Here is a 16,947-nt window from a genome sequence, read left to right on the forward strand (position 1 = left end):
CTCTTAAATAATATCAAAATTATTCTTACGAAAATATTTAATCCATTCAATTATATCCCCATACGTCAAAAAGCTCTCCCCCAAAAACCTTAATAAAATTCACGAAAGTGATTATTATTTCATCTCCACATTCTTGTTTGTGACTTGAGAAAATAAATGTTCGGTTACTTATTTTCGAACAAATAAATAATGTTCGGACTTGTGTTTTCGAATTTCGATCACATATTTGGGAGTTCAGTCTCGAAAAAATAACGAATAATTTTTATTATTTTTATAATTTTTTTCAAGAAATTTACTCTTATAAGACTAATCTCATTTGAGTTAAGAATACTATATCAAGGTTATGAACTCCCTCTGAATTTTTATTGTTGTAATTCTCTCGTCTCACTCATTGTCATTGCCGGAGAAGTATGGGTAATCAAATGGTTGTCACCGTTACCTTAGAATATTGTCACCAAAAGATTTTCAAGATTTTGAGAGCGGTAGGTTTTGAAGGTGAGATTTGGAAAAGATTGATGGGTGGAGATAGATGTGTGTGCTCTCATAAACCTTAACTCATGATGTAGTAGGTGTGTGAGTTTAATTGTGAGATAGGGTGTCCCAAAATTATTGATGCCCTATGTAGTAATTTCATCTGAAGTTATTATTGTAATAAAAAAAAGCAAAATAATGGGGGTTTAAAATAATTGATGGGGTGCTAATAGTAACACTGATTCTAATTGACGAAGAATGTTTGTGAAACCTGTTTCATGATTGATTAAGAATGTTCGTGTAATTACAAAAAAACCTATTGCATAACTGACCAACAATGTTTGCATAATTACTAAAAAACCTACACTCAACATATAGACCACCAGTAGTAAATTATTCAAAATGAAAGGATAAAATCAGAAAGAAAAGAAGAACCACAAGCAACTAAAGCAACTAAACGATTCTTATATAAATAGGACTAGATTTATCTCCAATTTGTGATCGAACTGAAGGGTGTTGTTGGGCTTGTGGAGACCCACCATAGAGTCATGTTTTGATAATTTGAATCGTTTAATATGTAGAACTCGTTGAGTACTTTATCCCTGTAAAAAATGGGAAATTTGGCTATAAACCCCCCTTATCTTCCTTTTATTGTTAAAAAGACTAAGAAAAAAATTATACTTTTAAAACCTCCTCATAATTATAAAGTCTTATATAAAGGACAAAATTTATTATTTAAATATTTTATCAGACTATTATACCCTCAATTAAATCTTCCCTAATCACAATCTCAATCTCTCAAGCTTCGTCTGATACAACTATTGCATATACATAGATGATGACTCCATGGCTAGGGTTTCAAAGGAGATCTGGTCGGAGTGACCAGATCTGGTAGCAAATGCCTCCATAGAAACAATAAGAAGATCAAAATAGCAAAAGTTCATCCGCAATCAATGGCTTTGTTGTTTGCACCTAAGGAATAAGCTCTTTGTCTCAAGATCTGAATAAGCTCTTTGGAGATTTGAAAGCTAGGGTTTCGGAGCAGATGGGGGAGATTCGGAGTGTGGTGGAGATGGCTCAATTGGAAGCGGAGAAGAAACATGATGAGGTTGTTGATGAGATGCTTGCGATGTTGAATGCGAAGGCTGAAGCTTCGAGATTGAAAGAAGTTGAACAGAAGGTTGGGAAGGATGTGGATGAGGAACAGTAGAATATATGTATATATATATATATATATATTTGTGTGTATGAGTGTTGTTGAACATATGTATTATTTTCATTGAGATTTGTGATTGTTGATGGAGTTTTAGAAGTGTTTCTTCTCAATTAGATATGTTGATTTGTTGATTAATTTATTTTGTTTTTGTTTGTTTGTTTGTTTTTTTTGATTTATTTTTGTTGTTTTTGATCTAATTTCATTTTGCTCTGTTTTTTTCACTTGACAGAACCAGAGTAAAATTTTACTCTGTATGAAAGTAAAATTTTACACTCTGAAACTAAAGTAAAATTTTACTCTGTATGAAAGTAAAATTTTACTCTGTATGAAAGTAAAATTTTACACTCTAAAACTAAAGTAAAATTTTACTCTGTATGAAAGTAAAATTTTACTCTGAAACTAAAGTAAAATTTTACTCTGTATCAAAGTAAAATTTTACTCTGAAATACATAGTGAAGATGGCTTAATAGAAGAGCTGATAGATATGAGGGTAATATAGTAAAAGAAACAAGTTTTAAAATATCAGGGGGTTTTGAAAGTACTTATATAATTCTTGTCCTTTTGAAAGACAAATTAGATAGTGAGGGGGCTATCACCAAATCCCCGTAAAAAATCACGTTGATTAGATATCGATAACTACTTGATCGGATCATATTTTTGTAAACGGTAAATATAATTTTTAAAATAAATTATTGACAAAAATTTAATCTGATCAAATAATTATTAATATACAATCAATATAATTTTTTACAAAAATAATATATTAAATAATTTAAATTATCAAAATAACACTGTTCATGAATTCCACGAATTCAACAATATCGACCGGAGTCTGGAGACAAGCTGCCCAATAGATATATATATGTTTGTATTCATACAGAAGAAGAGTGAGAGTGCAAAATTTGAAAAGATGAAACTAATTAGAGTCACTCTCTCTCTTCTCCTCATAATCAATACTCTCTCTCTAATACCTCTCTCTCACTCCTCCCCAGATTCAAATTCAGAGTGCAAAGCATGGCTCGTCCAATCAATCCCCACCGACATGCCTCACCTCACTCGAGTCCCCGGCGTTCTTTCCACTGGTATTTATCTATTTTTTTACTGTTTGGTTTGTTGGAAGCACTGGGAAATTAAAAAGATTGGGAAAGAAATTTTTTTTTTTGATTTTTTATTTAATGGGATTCAAAATAGGTTGACAAATAACATTCATGATTCAAAAATTTGCTTTTTCCTTTTCGTTTCTTCTACAGTTTTTTAGCAGCCAAACATATAATTTACCCTTTTTTTTTTTTTTTTTTTGTGTGCGCGCGCTTTTCCCCTTGCATTCCAGTTGTTAAGGCATGGTTTGTGCTAGACATTTTAGTTTTGGCTTTGATTGGTTACTGAGAAAATGTAGAGGACTTCAAACTGAACCCTTTACGTTAAAAACAGTTTGGTCAAACATGTATTTATTTATTTATTTTTTCATTTTCTTCTTGGTTTTCATATTCTGATTGCAGTAATTTTAAAATCATGATTAATCTTTTATGAACCTAAATGTTTGGAAGTTATCATACAGTATGGTTTTCTGAAATGGGTTATTATTAAGAATATCAGACAGAGTATTTGAAAGCAGTTGGTCAAACATGTACTATGTTGCTTTCATTTTCTTTGTTTTTAAGAATACAAAATAATTTTCAAAGACAATACCAAACAGATGATTCTAGATTTAGGAGACATTTGCTAATTGCTATACTCTCAAAAACTTTAAAGTTCTTCAATACTCAAATAATTGGAAATGATGCATAGGCATGTTTGGCAGTATATTGTTGAAACTGCTACATAGGTTTTTTTGTTTGTTTTTGTATTTTCGCTATTAATCTTTTTTTTTTCTCCCTTCTTCTCTTTTTTTTTTTATTTTAATTTTTTTAATTTTAATTTTAATTTTTTTTATAGCTAAACTGAAAGCCAGATGAATTGATCTTATAGTCATTCTTTTCATTCATTCTATTAAGGGAGACCTGATAATGGAAGATTCCCTACTCAACTGACATAATAAATTTAATTGTTTTTGTTGAGTGAGTTTCTAAAAGTCGAAACAACATAAAAACAAGAATCCCAAATTTCATTTCTCTTCGTTATAACCCTTTTATGTATTTGTATTTTTATTTTTATTTTTTTGTGGGCAACCAAATGGATTATCATATTACTTTCTTCCAATTCTACTAAGGCTGTGTTTGGTTGGGGGATTTTGGGGGGGGGGGTGGGGGAAGGGAAAAGGTGTGAAACTATAACCAAACACAGCCTAACTAATGCCAAAAATAAAAAATTGGGGACTTATTTTCTCGTGATGATTATTAGCGGATGTTTTTCGTTGGTTGGCTGGAAATTCTTCCAAGAGGCTGGACATATTAGCACAATATTGGCAGTTAGTAGCAGGTTCTGATGATCCTCGTTCCGGGGATTATGGATACTCGAAAACTGATATGCTAAGGTTTGGTGCTAATGAAGGCTTTGGTGTCTATAAAGCAATAGAAAATGCTGCCGATCGCAATGTTAGTATCAGGTACACGTATGGTAGCTTGAATGTATGTTTTACATTGTTATAACACTATCTTCTATTAACAATATAAAGGTGTTAGCCCCTTTCTATTATTGAAATTACTGGTGTTATTTTGATACCAATATGCATGAAACCTTAAAATTGGGAGTTCCCTGCAAAATTATTCCCAAAAAATTGGGGATGACATCACAGTTGAAGTTTAACAGGTTGTGTAAATAACTTATTTGTTTGCATGTTATCCTTTTTTATAAAATCAATTGTAGCCAAGTTTGTTCATTGCTTCTGAATTTGGCCATAAAAGAGTAATAATATTTCCTGCCTTGCAAGCCTAAGCTAACCGTTTTCCATTTCTTGAAAAAATGAATTTATTTCAGGTTTTTACAGCACTCTGGTGTATATCCTGATTATACTGAAGAACCATCAAACCTTGCTTCGGGGAGGCCAAATGTAAAGAATGTCACATTACTGCTTAGTGAATGGTGGGGATCAGGCATAGTCCATGCAAAAGTCTGGATATCAGATCATCGAGATGTTTATATAGGATCTGCGAATAATGACTGGAAATCTCTCACTCAGGTAACATGACACATGCAGTTTAATCCTACAAGAGAAGGCACAATCATGTTTTTCTTCTGAATCCAACACCTGCATCAACATGTTAGAGGTGGTTCCTCCAATTGTATTTCACAAGCATACGACAATAGTCTACCCCCACCTGCAGTGTTTTCAAAAAGTAGTGCAATCAAAAAGCATTCTATGAACGAATTCCTTCATAGCCTTCATAGACAGAGTAGAGTAGAGTAGAGATAAATGGGAGTAACTGTGGGCAACTGGTTCAGCGGTTAGAATTTAGATTATTAACCTTGAGGATGGGGGTTCGAACCTAAGACAGCCACTCTGTGGAAATAAAGCCAAAGGTTAGATCTGTACCCAACCCACCCCTCTCAAACCTCTATACAATGGGGGACTAAACAGGGTGTACATTTTTTTTTCTTTTTTTGTGCAGCAATAGAATAGTCTGGCACTTTAAGAGACAGATGAACCAAACAAACCACATACCTGTGGCTATGTATGGCAGTGTGAAGACAAATGCTCAGCTGTCTCCATCCTGCATAGGAATGCCTGAAACTTAGCAGGAATAAAGATATTCCAACTAGGCGCCATGGATTGGGGCTGGAAGCAGGATCTGTTCCTACTGTCAGTCCCTATTCAGATGCAATCCAGCATAAAGAAAAGAACCACATTTAACTGAATAATATTTTCCCTTGCCTTTATAATTCCAATTTCCAAAAGAATTGTCAGACATCTACTCCTGTATGCAGTTATGCATTCTTTTTGTTCGGAAGGCTTTAACATGGAAAATATAGATACTTGTTTGTTAATTGATTAAAGGTTCCTGATTGTCCAATGTTTATAGGTTAAGGAAGTTGGAATATATCTTGTTGGTTGTCCAACAGTAGCTAATAAGGTTGAGGTCTACTATGACAACTTGTGGAAACTTGCATCTCTAAATGTTTCAGCTTACACAAAAACAATATGGGATCAGCAGTGGCAGGTCACCAGAAAAGTTCCGTGTTGGTCTCATTTTATCCCTTCCAAAGAAAGATGCAGGTATGGCACATGGAACATGCTCAATTTGTATCATTATGCAAATAGTGCTCACGCTGATTGAATTATTTTGTCATGTTTGGATAGAGAAAATCTTTGAGTTAACTTGTTGGATTGGCGAGTTTTTTGTGTTTTTGTTTTGGGGTGCAGAATATGACTTGTAACTATTAAAATAGCAGAACTTCTCCATTTAACAGCTGACGTGCCAACTGTAGTAACATAACAAATTGATATGAATTTTGTTGGAAACTTCGTATGAATAAGATTTTCCTTTCCAAGAGATGATATTAGCTAAAAAGTATTTACTATTTTTTACATCTAATTCATGCAACTTATGGTAGTCTGTTTGTGAACAACTTACATGATTGTTAGGAATCTTTTATATTGCCTGAAATGGTGTTAAATCTTTTTTTTATACCCGGCAATTCGGCATGTTTTTTTGTGTTGGATCTCTCTACAACAAACTATTGTTTTTTGGGAATCAAGTTAATGGTGTCTGTTAACTTACTGAAGTTACTGTTAGTTTGTAAGTTATCAATTGGATTAACTGTTGAAATGCTTCAATTATAATGGAAATTATATCTCAAAACAGTCTTGCATATCAGTTATCAGGAATATCTCACAAACATTATCACGCGTACTACAACCTTAGCATTCATATGGTTTTTAAGATCTCTGAAACCTTTTCTTTCTTTTGTCTTCTTGGGAGCAAATAAAGAATGAACTTGCAGCTTTGTCTACATTGTTAACGGTATCGAGTTATGCCATGGCAGATCACCTCTCCCTTATTTTGTGGAGGTTCCCCATGTAGCGGGCTATCCAGTACTGTCAGACCCTTATATGTTTCAAATGCCAATTCAAACTCCCGGACTCAACTATTCAACTTTGCAGCCTCAATCCAACTATCTCTCGTTTGCTCCACCAGAGGTCAGTTTTCAATGCCATGTATTTTGTTTGGTTTGTGTATAAATTTTGATTTTGTTTTTTTTTTGTTTTTTTTTTTTTTTTTTGCAACAAATAAAGGGACTTTCAGAAACGACTAGTTCATTTTTTTGTCATTAACTCATCTTTAGAATAGATTTATTATTATCATTTGTTGATATGAAATTACAGTGGCTTCCTTCGATCTGTATTATGATTCTTTGCATACCCTGTAAACTTGTCTTAAATATGTCAGGGAAAAAAATTGAAGTCATTTTCAAATTTTGTGGCAGAAGAAAACAGAATAATTTTGTTGTCAACAAATTTTTAGCTATCTTCAAAGTTCTAACTAAACTTAACAATAAAAATTTTAGGGTTTAGAGCTTGAAGTACCCTCTTTCTGTCAAAGGAAAAATCATTTTTTTTCTTTCAATAATAGTACTTCTGATTTTTGATAAATGATGGCTTGTATGCTCAGCTTGTGTAATGTGGTCTATATACTTCATTGTTTTTGATGTAGTTTCTGAACTGCAGCTGTTATTCGGCAAGTACCAGGCAGATGAACAGGCATGGGTTGACACAATTAAATCTGCAGGAGTTGGAGAAACTGTTAGAATAAACACTATGGATTGGCTTGGCCAATCCCAATACTTGACACAAACAGTTTATTGGTCATCCCTTTCCTCAGCAATATCAGAGGTGAGTTGAAAAAAGTTTGTCCTCAAATTGTTTATTCTGTCTCTTGCTCACACCTTGCACATTATGCATGTAGCTGATATGTTTATTCTACTTGGATTTATTATTATTATTATTATAGATCTTGACATGTCTTTTTCATTTCTTATGAGCTCATTGTCTATTGTTTATAAAGTTTGTTTGGAGTGTTATTTACCTTGAAATTATTTGGTGCAATTAAGTGAACATAATTCTGGATCCTTTTGTAACTCATATCAATATTCTGAATAATGATTGCCAAGTTCTTTCCCATAACCAGTGTGCTTTCTTTATGGAATGTGTGCTACTCGCATTCATAAGTAGTTATGCACAAACACATCATATAATCCGAACTTTCTTGTCATTTTCCCATTTTTGTTGACTACGTTTATTGTTAAATGAAGCATGATTTATAATGTTACTGTGCAAACTATAAAAAATAAAATACAAAAAATTAGTTAGTATACATAGTAGTCGATGAAGAAAACTGCCACAAGCTCGTACACAAATCTCCCCTTTTAGCGTCTAAAAGATTTGGCAGCTTTACCCCATTTTTTTGGTGAAGAGGGGGATTCTCATGACTTCAACCCCGGCCACAATGTTGGGGCACTTGGGCATTTGTCATCCCAAGTCATAGCCTTTTATTTTGAGATCAAACAAAACTATAAAAGTGAATGAATAGAAAAAAAGGTGACCCAATGCACGAGGCTCCCACTAAAGCGAGGCCTGGAGAGGGCATGATGTACAGAGTCTTACCTCTATTTTTGGAGAGGTGGTTTCCATGACTCTACCCTGTGCCATCAGAATGCGAACAGCAAGCCTTCAGCAATAGTCAAATGGTGCCATCAGATGTGAAATTCAGAAATAGGCATTTCGCGAAGTCTCGAAATGTTCTTACACATGCAAAGAATATGCTTACATCAACCTCTTTGATAACCTAATTTGACTCATTTCAAATAATTCACAGAACACAACTTAAATGATTTTATCAATTTGTCCCAGGCGAGAAAAATGACTCTGGACTCTCTTTGTGCCTCTATCTTCACCTTTTATGCATCCATTTGAAACCTAGAAGATTGTTTTATATTCATGTTTTTGAATACTAGGTTCTCTTCTCCAAGCATGCAAAGGTCAAGATCCTAGTAGCATACTGGACACACTACATCAACGGCACAGATCAGTACTTGAAGTCTCTTCTCTACTCCAATGCCCTATGCTCTTCTTCAAAGTACAACAAATGTTCCGGCCAAATTGAGATCAGGTACTATGTCGTGCCTGGATTTAACTTGACTGGACCTGCCATTCAGAATGGGACAAGAACAGGAAATGCATACCCGGGTTATTCCAGGGTCAACCATGGAAAATATGTAGTAAGTAATGTGCGAGCCCATATCGGGACTAGCAATCTTATATGGGATTACTTCTATACGACATCTGGTGTCAGCTTTGGGACTTTTCATCCCGGCATTGTTTTGCAACTTCAAGAAATTTTTGATGCTGATTGGAATTCTCCCTACACTGTTCCAGTTGAGCCGTTAGAGGAAGGCCATGCTTATTCAAGCTGATGAGGATTTGAATTTCTTCTCTGGGAAGGATTTAAGTTTTTTATTCTGATTTTATGTGCTCTGTGGCTGTTTTTTTTTACCACAGAAGTCAACCATATCTGAGCTCGTCACAGAAAAACAACTTTCACTCTGTAATTTATCAAGAGGAAAATGAAGCAATTTCAACAATTCATAACACTCTATCTGGTCTCACTATTTATATGTATGGGACAATAAATGATTTTAGTTGAGCCGATCAGTTGATTGTTTTGAAATTTAACAATTTTAAAAGATGTTTTCAAGTTTTCTTTTACTGAGTTAGAGTAGGGTCGTTTTTGTTTTATAGTTCTATAGTGCATATATGATTATTGAGAGTGTTTGAATATTAACAAGCTTTAGATGGTGTTCAAGCTTGATTTATCTGCAAAATGAGTGAAATGTCAAGCAAATTTTTAGCAATCGAATGCAATTGTTTGAACTTGAGTACTTCATTTGTTTTACAGTACACACAAGGATACATGACACCCACACTTCTTAGATTTTTCTAAAATAGCATTATTACCCCATCTTTTTTATTTAAAAACATCATTGGTCTCCATTGTCAACTAATTACAGTCGCAATTTCTTTTTGTTTTAATGTTTGCTATGGTAATTACGAACGATTTTTGAAAGGTTAAATATAAATTGATGTATTGGCCAAAATAAATAAAATCAATAGTTCAGTGTTGAAAAATCAAAGCTCTAATATTATTATATAATAATTTTCAAATGTTTAATGTTGGACTCTCACAAGGTGCAAAAATACTGGCAATTTACACATAATTTATGAGTGATTACTGTATTACAGAGTGGATTTGTTATAAAAAATAAATAAATAAAAAAGTACAAAATCTATACGTGAAAATTTTTAAATTCTAAAAAGTGCTATTTTGAGAAACTCAGGGGGTGACTTGTAAATCAAGAAATTTCCCACTGCAAACAAATGCAAGAGCCGCAACACAGTGGGTTTTAGAGAGAGAGAGTGAGGGAGAGAGAGAGAGAGAGAGAGAGAGAGAGAGAGAGAGATTGACGATGCAGAAGTTAAAAGTCCTATTACCAGTGAGGCGTTCGTTGCAGAGACATAGCTTTCTCTGCCATCACAGACATGGCTTTTCCGCTCAACCCAGCTATGCCCAATACGATGATATTCAAAACCAGGCCAGTTCCTCATAAAATCTCTCTCTCTCTCTCGCTCTCTCTCACTCATAAAAATTTGATCTTGGAGGAAACCCATATAGTCTTTGGATAAAATTTCATTTCTTGTATCTGTACTTTTAGGTTTTAGTTGAAGGAAGAGCTAATTCAAGAGCTGCTATTCTCAATAGACCATCTTCACTCAATTCTCTCACTACTTCTATGGTTTGTTTTTTTTCTCTTTTGGGGGGGTTTCTTCTGATAAATTTTATTAGTTTATGCTTCATACCCTTGTATGAAAATGTATGAATGTAGGCGGGTCGGTTAAAAAGACTATATGAGTCATGGGAAGAAAACCCAGATATTGGTTCTGTGATAATGAAGGTAAAACCTTGTTTGTCTAACTCTTTTGATCTAATTCAAGTATAATTGTGTTTGGATTCTAATCTACAATCTTTAATTTTGAAGGGTAATGGGAGGGCTTTCTGTTCCGGCGCAGATGTTGTTACCCTTTATCAGTTGCTTAATGAAGGTGGGTACCCTTTTCATTTTTTTCATTCTTTGTTCTGGATTCAGCATTGAAGACTTTTGGTTTTAAGGTATCAAGCTGAGAATGATTAATTTAGGTACTCTTTTAGTTATAGATTTCATGGTAGATTGTTTGAATCTTTGAAGCACGGATACTTCAAATATGGTGACTTATCCGTATTATATCCGTATCGAATACAGATACTCCTTCGATACTCACGGATAGATATCGGATACTTATTAAAAGTATCGAATACTTCTTAATTATTTTTTCATTAATTTTGGAGTATCGGATACTCCAAGTCATGTTTACTTGTTTTATGAAATTAAAATTGTAACATTTCTTACATAGTAATATAATATAATATAATTACAAGTATAAATATAAGAATATTTTTCTAATACTTTGTTAAGTTTTTCGATAAGAAGAGTATAGTGAGTTAAATAGTAGAATTTATCAAATTGATGTATCCTGATTATTTCATGCATGTCTCCTATAACTATATAGAAAGTAAGAATTGACAAGAGAATATAATAATGGTAAAATTAATTATCAATTAATAAATAAATAAGCAAGTAAACTTTGAATACAATATTTTTCACTAGTGTCAAAGGAAAAAGTATAAAGACAAGTTGTGGATTGTTCTATTATTGTAATATAAATATATTAAACTTGATATTGAAATGAGTTATTTGCAAGACCTATTAAAAATTTAAGAAGTAAACAAGCTACTAGTTTAAATTAATACAAAATTCTTAAAGGTTAATATTTTGCATTATAAAATTACATTGTGATTTTTCAACGTTCTTTAGCTTATGTGTAATTCACTATTAATAATTTTAAAAAATATATTTTTCACAAACGTGTCCTACCCGTACCGGTATCCAATTTTTTAAAGTTTTGTCGTATCACCGTATCCGTATTGTGTCGTATCCGTATCTATGTTTCCTAGGTTTGAATTGAAGAAAGAAGAGAGGAAGGAGGGTAAGGCTGCAGCATTGGGTGTTTTGTGGACAGTATGGAGGGAACAAAATTGAAGGGCTTTTGAGATTGTTGAATTACCCATCCATTGTTTTGAAAGGATCTTCGCTCTTGTTTGGTTGGGAGAGGATTGTTCATTTTGTTTTGTCTTTGTTTAGTTCAAAGGAGAAATGCATTGGCTTATCATGTGTAACTGATAGGATCCAGGGTTTTCGGTGTATAGGGTTTTGCTCTTTCTGATGCCTTGTAAAGAATTTTGACTGTACAGGGTTCACACTTTTAGGTGCTCTGTATAGGTTTGCCCCCTTCTAGTGGTTTGTTTATTAAAAAAACTTACAAAAGGTAGATTTTAATATAAAATTAAAGATTTAAGGGATCCAAGCTGATTCTTGTTTTCATGTTTTGAACACCCAAGCTGATTTTTGTTGTCATCAATTATCATGGCACCAAAGGCTTAAGGAATTTCTTCAACTTGGTTAGAATGGTTGAAGTGGCTAAGACACCTTTAATGCTGTATGATTACTCTTATGAAAAATCTGACATACTAAGGCATCTTTTCTACCATGATTGACAATTATTAGATTGGCTCGAGTTACCTCCTTGGTTTGCTAGGGCTTTTAGATGATTTCCTCCAGTAGACTGAAAGCCACGTGCCCCTAGTTCTATATCTGTCAGTACTGTCACTACTAGTTCTGTGCCTACTAATATTTCCATTTTGAATAAAGCCTTTTCATTTAGAATCAAATCCATTTTGTGTGTTATTCTTTCTGTGATTTTGACCACAATTAGGCCTTTTTGATCCATAAAACTGTTTGAGGTAGACTTGGACCATGAAGTTTAGTACAAGCTTTATGTCTCTAGAGAAGAGGAATAATATCATGATAAGAATAGAAGGTTTGAGCATTGTGGTTACAAAATTGTCATATTATGGGCATGGCCTTGAACTTCCTAATGTATTCGTTTGTAACGTTTGTACCGTTATGAAGAAGGGATGTTTGCTGCATTAATTGGAATTCTCTCTTTCACAGCTTTGTCCATACACATCTTTTTAGCCTCTCCAATCTTCACGAGAAGTGGCAAGTCCGACTACCAGCTAAGTAACCTCATCTGATGAGGTTTCGGTGATCCAGTTATGATGGAAACCACCAGACCATGTCCATGCTATAAAAGTTGGATTTTCAACTTCCCTTCGTCCTACAGGGACAGCCTTTTTAATCACACAATGATAGCACAGCTTGCATATCTTGGCTTTCAATGAGGGCAAGCATGTGGGTTCTCCATAACATATAATTATTATGGTTTATAATAGAATTGTTATTATCTGTAAAATCAAGCATTCGATGGTGTTGGCTCTGATAGTGCTCCCAACTTCTAATTATGTGCAGGGAAGGTTGAAGAATGTAAATTTTTTTTCCAGACATTGTATAAGTTCGTGTACCTTTTAGGAACATATCTGAAGCCCCATGTGAGATTAATATTGTATAAGTTTCTTCATTTGAGGTCTTTGTTATGGATTAATATGGACTATTTTCTAATTTATTTCTAAGTTTTTTGTCATTTCTACAGGTGGCTATCTTGGATGGTATCACAATGGGAGGTGGGGCGGGTATTTCTCTTCCTGGAATGTTCCGTGTGGTGACTGATAAAACTGTATGTCCATTAACATAAACTACTAGATGCAATTGATTTTATTAAATATTGCTGATGTGATCTTTAGCTGAAGTTGAAATTTTAATGACATAAGCATTGAATATCAAAAAATTCAAATGAAAATAATTTTGTCATTATGCATTATAACTTGCATTCTATCAGATAACCTTGCTATGCACTTATCATGGCTAGCAATAGTTTAATTAAAAAATTGTGTCTTATAATTATATGGAATAATAGAATTTTGTTGAGGATTTAGTCATTACAATAAACTCGACTCAACTCAACAGTGCCTTATTGTAACATTTTGGATTGTTCAAATGAATCCTATTTCCTGATTTTGCTTTGTGTAGGCAACATGCTGCCATGTCTTTCGTAACTCCACTTTAGTTTTGGTGTTTCTCTCACCTGTAACATATTCCTCAATTTGGACTATTATCTTCACTATTCTTTACTAGTAAAGTTCTTTGCTTTGGATAGTGTTCTTTCTTTCTTCTCAAATTATTGCCACTTTCATTGTCTAATGTTTATTTTTTACATTTTTACACGTGCATCTCAATGTCCACATTTCCACCACACTTGTTAATGGTTTTGTTATTCTTAACATTGTCTAATTGAATTGCAGGTCTTTGCTACTCCAGAAGCCCAAATGGGTTTCCATCCTGATGCAGGGGCCTCCTACTATCTCTCCCGTCTACCTGGTTATTTAGGTAACATCATGAACAGACAAGTTCTTTGACACGTTGCACCTTTGTGATTCTTTCTTACATGCTTCACCTCATAATATAAAATAATAGAATGCTTCCTTGTCACTTAGGTTTAAATTGGTTATTATACCCAATATTTGGTTGCAGCTATGTCTTGTGAAATTGTCTTGTGTTGGAAAGATGCACCCTCTTATTTCTAGCAATACCTTAGTGTTATGATTTGTATGTGAATCCTATATATGAACATTTTTAAGGATTAGGCTTGAAAAACTGTTACTTTTGCTATTTATAAAAATACTCTTAAATCATGATTCTGAGAACTATTTCCAGCTTTTTATTATACAGATTTCTTTTCCTTGATATTATAATATCTTTTTATACATGTGTATATATCTCTTGTATATATATGTAGGTAATTTTTATTATAGATTGCCAAGTTGAGTTAAATTCTTTCTTATATAAATGCAGAAAATTATTTGCAAAATTTAAAATCCTTTCATTTTTTTCCCTTTACAGGGGAATACTTGGCTCTAACAGGGGAAAAACTTAATGGAGTGGAAATGATTGCCTGTGGCCTTGCTACACATTATTCACTGAATGCAGTTTGTTCTTTGTTCTTAGTTCCTTTTTTCTTCAGTGAGTGTATTCATGCTTTATTTCAATGTGTAAGTAGCTTTTAGTAATTCACTCTTCGTAACAGAGACTTGCTTCGGTTGAAGAACGCCTCGGTAAATTGATCACAGATGATCCTTCTGTCATTGAAGATTCTCTTGCACAATATGGTGACCTTGTCTACCCCAATAAGAGGAGTATTCTCCATAAGTAATGTTCGATCTTATATTTTCTTGGTTCTTCCATCTTTTGTTTCTATTTTTATCTCTATATTGCTTTTGAATTTGTCTCTTAAAATTCACAAATATTGGGGAAACCCAAACTTTCAAAAAAAAATTCCGTTTGTTTCTATTTGCTTATCTTTTATCTTGGTCCATACTCCCAGCTTAGTTTGTTTCTATCGTTTTCCCCTCCCCTTTTTTGGCTCAGGATTGAAGCAGTTGATAAATGTTTCAGCCAAGATACTGTTGAAGAAATTATTGATGCGCTGGTAAGCTTGATATTATATTACTTTCTTTTTTCGTTTTAGTTTGATTGAAAATATAAGACTTGTAATCCATGCTATATTACATGGACTTGGGTACAGGTGTTAGGTGCAACTATATATGTCCAAGTGTCAGATTCATGTAATTCCTATGTTCAAGGACACGAGATATGACAAATATTCATATTTTATTTTATAGGATAAAATAGTATTTATAAGGTGTCAGATATGTTTGTCAGACACATCTTATACTCCATGTGTCAACTGTCCGATATGGGTATTGTTTTTACACATTTAGAAAAGTCTGTGTAAAATAGGATTAGATATATTCGGACAAGAGATGCAGTCTCTTTTTCTTACATACAGACATCCACATCTGCACACACGCAAAGGGCTACGTAATGGATGTTATTTTTAAGAGTCATTTAATTTTTTTTTTTTTTGTTAGAATTATTTTTGGGAAGATGACAGTAATTTGTGATTCATTTGTGTAGGAAAATGAGGCGGCAGAGTCTTATGATGAATGGAGTACAACAGCCCTTAAGAAACTGAAAGAGGCATCCCCGTTGAGTTTAAAAGTCACTTTACAATCTGTGAGTTCCTAATCCTTGCATTACGATGGATTCTGCTTGGATTGCTTCTTTTTACCTAATATTTTACTTACAGTTTCTCTTCTGCAATTAGATACGAGAAGGTAGGTTTCAATCTCTGGACCGTTGTCTTGTTCGTGAGTATCGTTTGTCCTTGAATTGGATCACCAAACAGGTCTCTAATGACTTCTGTGAGGTATGGGTTTTTGTGATGTCTCATTTAGATTACACTTTGGACACTTCCTTCTTAGGTGTGGTTTTCCAATTACTTTTTTTAGTAGTTATTTTGCTTTTCTAGAATTTAAAAATTAAAAAAAGTGATGTGCTTGATAATTGCTAAAAATAACCTTTTTTTCTTTTTATATGGAGAAGGCATCACAAACAAACAAACTTGTTTTTACTTTTTTTTGCCCAAAAACTGCTTATTTAGTTCTTCCCGAACAAGGCAGTAGATTCATGTCTGTTTCCATCAACTTGTACAGGGCGTTCGTGCACGACTGGTTGATAAGGATTTTGCTCCAAAGGTACCCTCGTAATCTTTATCTTCATTGCACCATCTACTTCGAATTTAATGTTCAATTTCTTTCAAAATAAGTCGCTGACCGGTTTATAATTATAAATTTGCAGTGGGAGCCTTCAAGTTTAGGAGAAGTGACTAAGGACATTGTTGACTACTATTTCGCTCCCCTCGATGAATCTGAGCCTGAATTGGACTTGCCCACAGCATTGAGAGAACCGTCTGTTTAGAGTTCCCACCATATTTTCCACAAGGGGAACTGTTAAATTTTGGAATTGTCATAGGCATGGGCGGAGCTTTGCATAGAATAGTGGGTTCAATTGAAACCACTCAACTTTGAATTATTTTTTTAGAATTATGTAGTATTATATAAAATTTTTGGGAGGTTGTCATAAATTGACACTATTAAAATTGTTCAAAAAAATATATATATCAAAAAAAAAAAAAAAGAGTTTAAAAAATAATTAATTTTATGTTTTATCATAGTTTTATACTATTTTTTTTGTTTAGCACACATAACTATTAATGATTAAATATGAATATGAATATGAATGAGATTTATGGATATCATTACAATAATCATTGTATATATCACATATTAGATATTATGTATAAATATGGGGAGTGTAACCTTATTAGCATAACAGAAATGCACCGTAGCTCAAATTCTTGAGGCTCGAGTGGCTCG

General features: G+C 33.4%; 2 protein-coding genes across 2 annotated transcripts; both read left to right on the forward strand.

Annotated features, from left to right (window-relative positions):
• Nucleotides 1-2,498: 2,498 nt before the first annotated feature.
• Nucleotides 2,499-9,214, forward strand: LOC114304468 (uncharacterized). Its single transcript, XM_028249623.2, has 7 exons — nucleotides 2,499-2,769; nucleotides 4,028-4,232; nucleotides 4,604-4,805; nucleotides 5,647-5,840; nucleotides 6,611-6,764; nucleotides 7,293-7,457; nucleotides 8,579-9,214. The coding sequence occupies exons 1-7, from the start codon at nucleotides 2,550-2,552 to the stop codon at nucleotides 9,035-9,037; spliced, it is 1,599 nt and encodes a 532-aa protein (XP_028105424.2). The 5' UTR covers nucleotides 2,499-2,549; the 3' UTR covers nucleotides 9,038-9,214.
• Nucleotides 9,215-9,961: 747 nt separating this feature from the next.
• On the forward strand, nucleotides 9,962-16,655 carry LOC114304469 (ATP-dependent caseinolytic (Clp) protease/crotonase family protein). The gene is made up of 14 exons (XM_082901362.1): nucleotides 9,962-10,213; nucleotides 10,334-10,414; nucleotides 10,505-10,573; nucleotides 10,658-10,721; nucleotides 13,085-13,164; nucleotides 13,266-13,349; nucleotides 13,975-14,059; nucleotides 14,573-14,658; nucleotides 14,757-14,878; nucleotides 15,098-15,158; nucleotides 15,647-15,745; nucleotides 15,837-15,938; nucleotides 16,225-16,266; nucleotides 16,370-16,655. Exons 1-14 carry the CDS (start codon nucleotides 10,088-10,090, stop codon nucleotides 16,487-16,489), a joined length of 1,221 nt encoding a protein of 406 aa, XP_082757488.1. The 5' UTR covers nucleotides 9,962-10,087; the 3' UTR covers nucleotides 16,490-16,655.
• The last annotated feature ends 292 nt before the right edge of the window (nucleotides 16,656-16,947 follow it).

The sequence above is a fragment of the Camellia sinensis genome, chromosome 13 (genome assembly GCF_055761805.1).
Source record: "Camellia sinensis isolate YWXY chromosome 13, ASM5576180v1, whole genome shotgun sequence".
Lineage (NCBI taxonomy): Eukaryota > Viridiplantae > Streptophyta > Magnoliopsida > Ericales > Theaceae > Camellia > Camellia sinensis.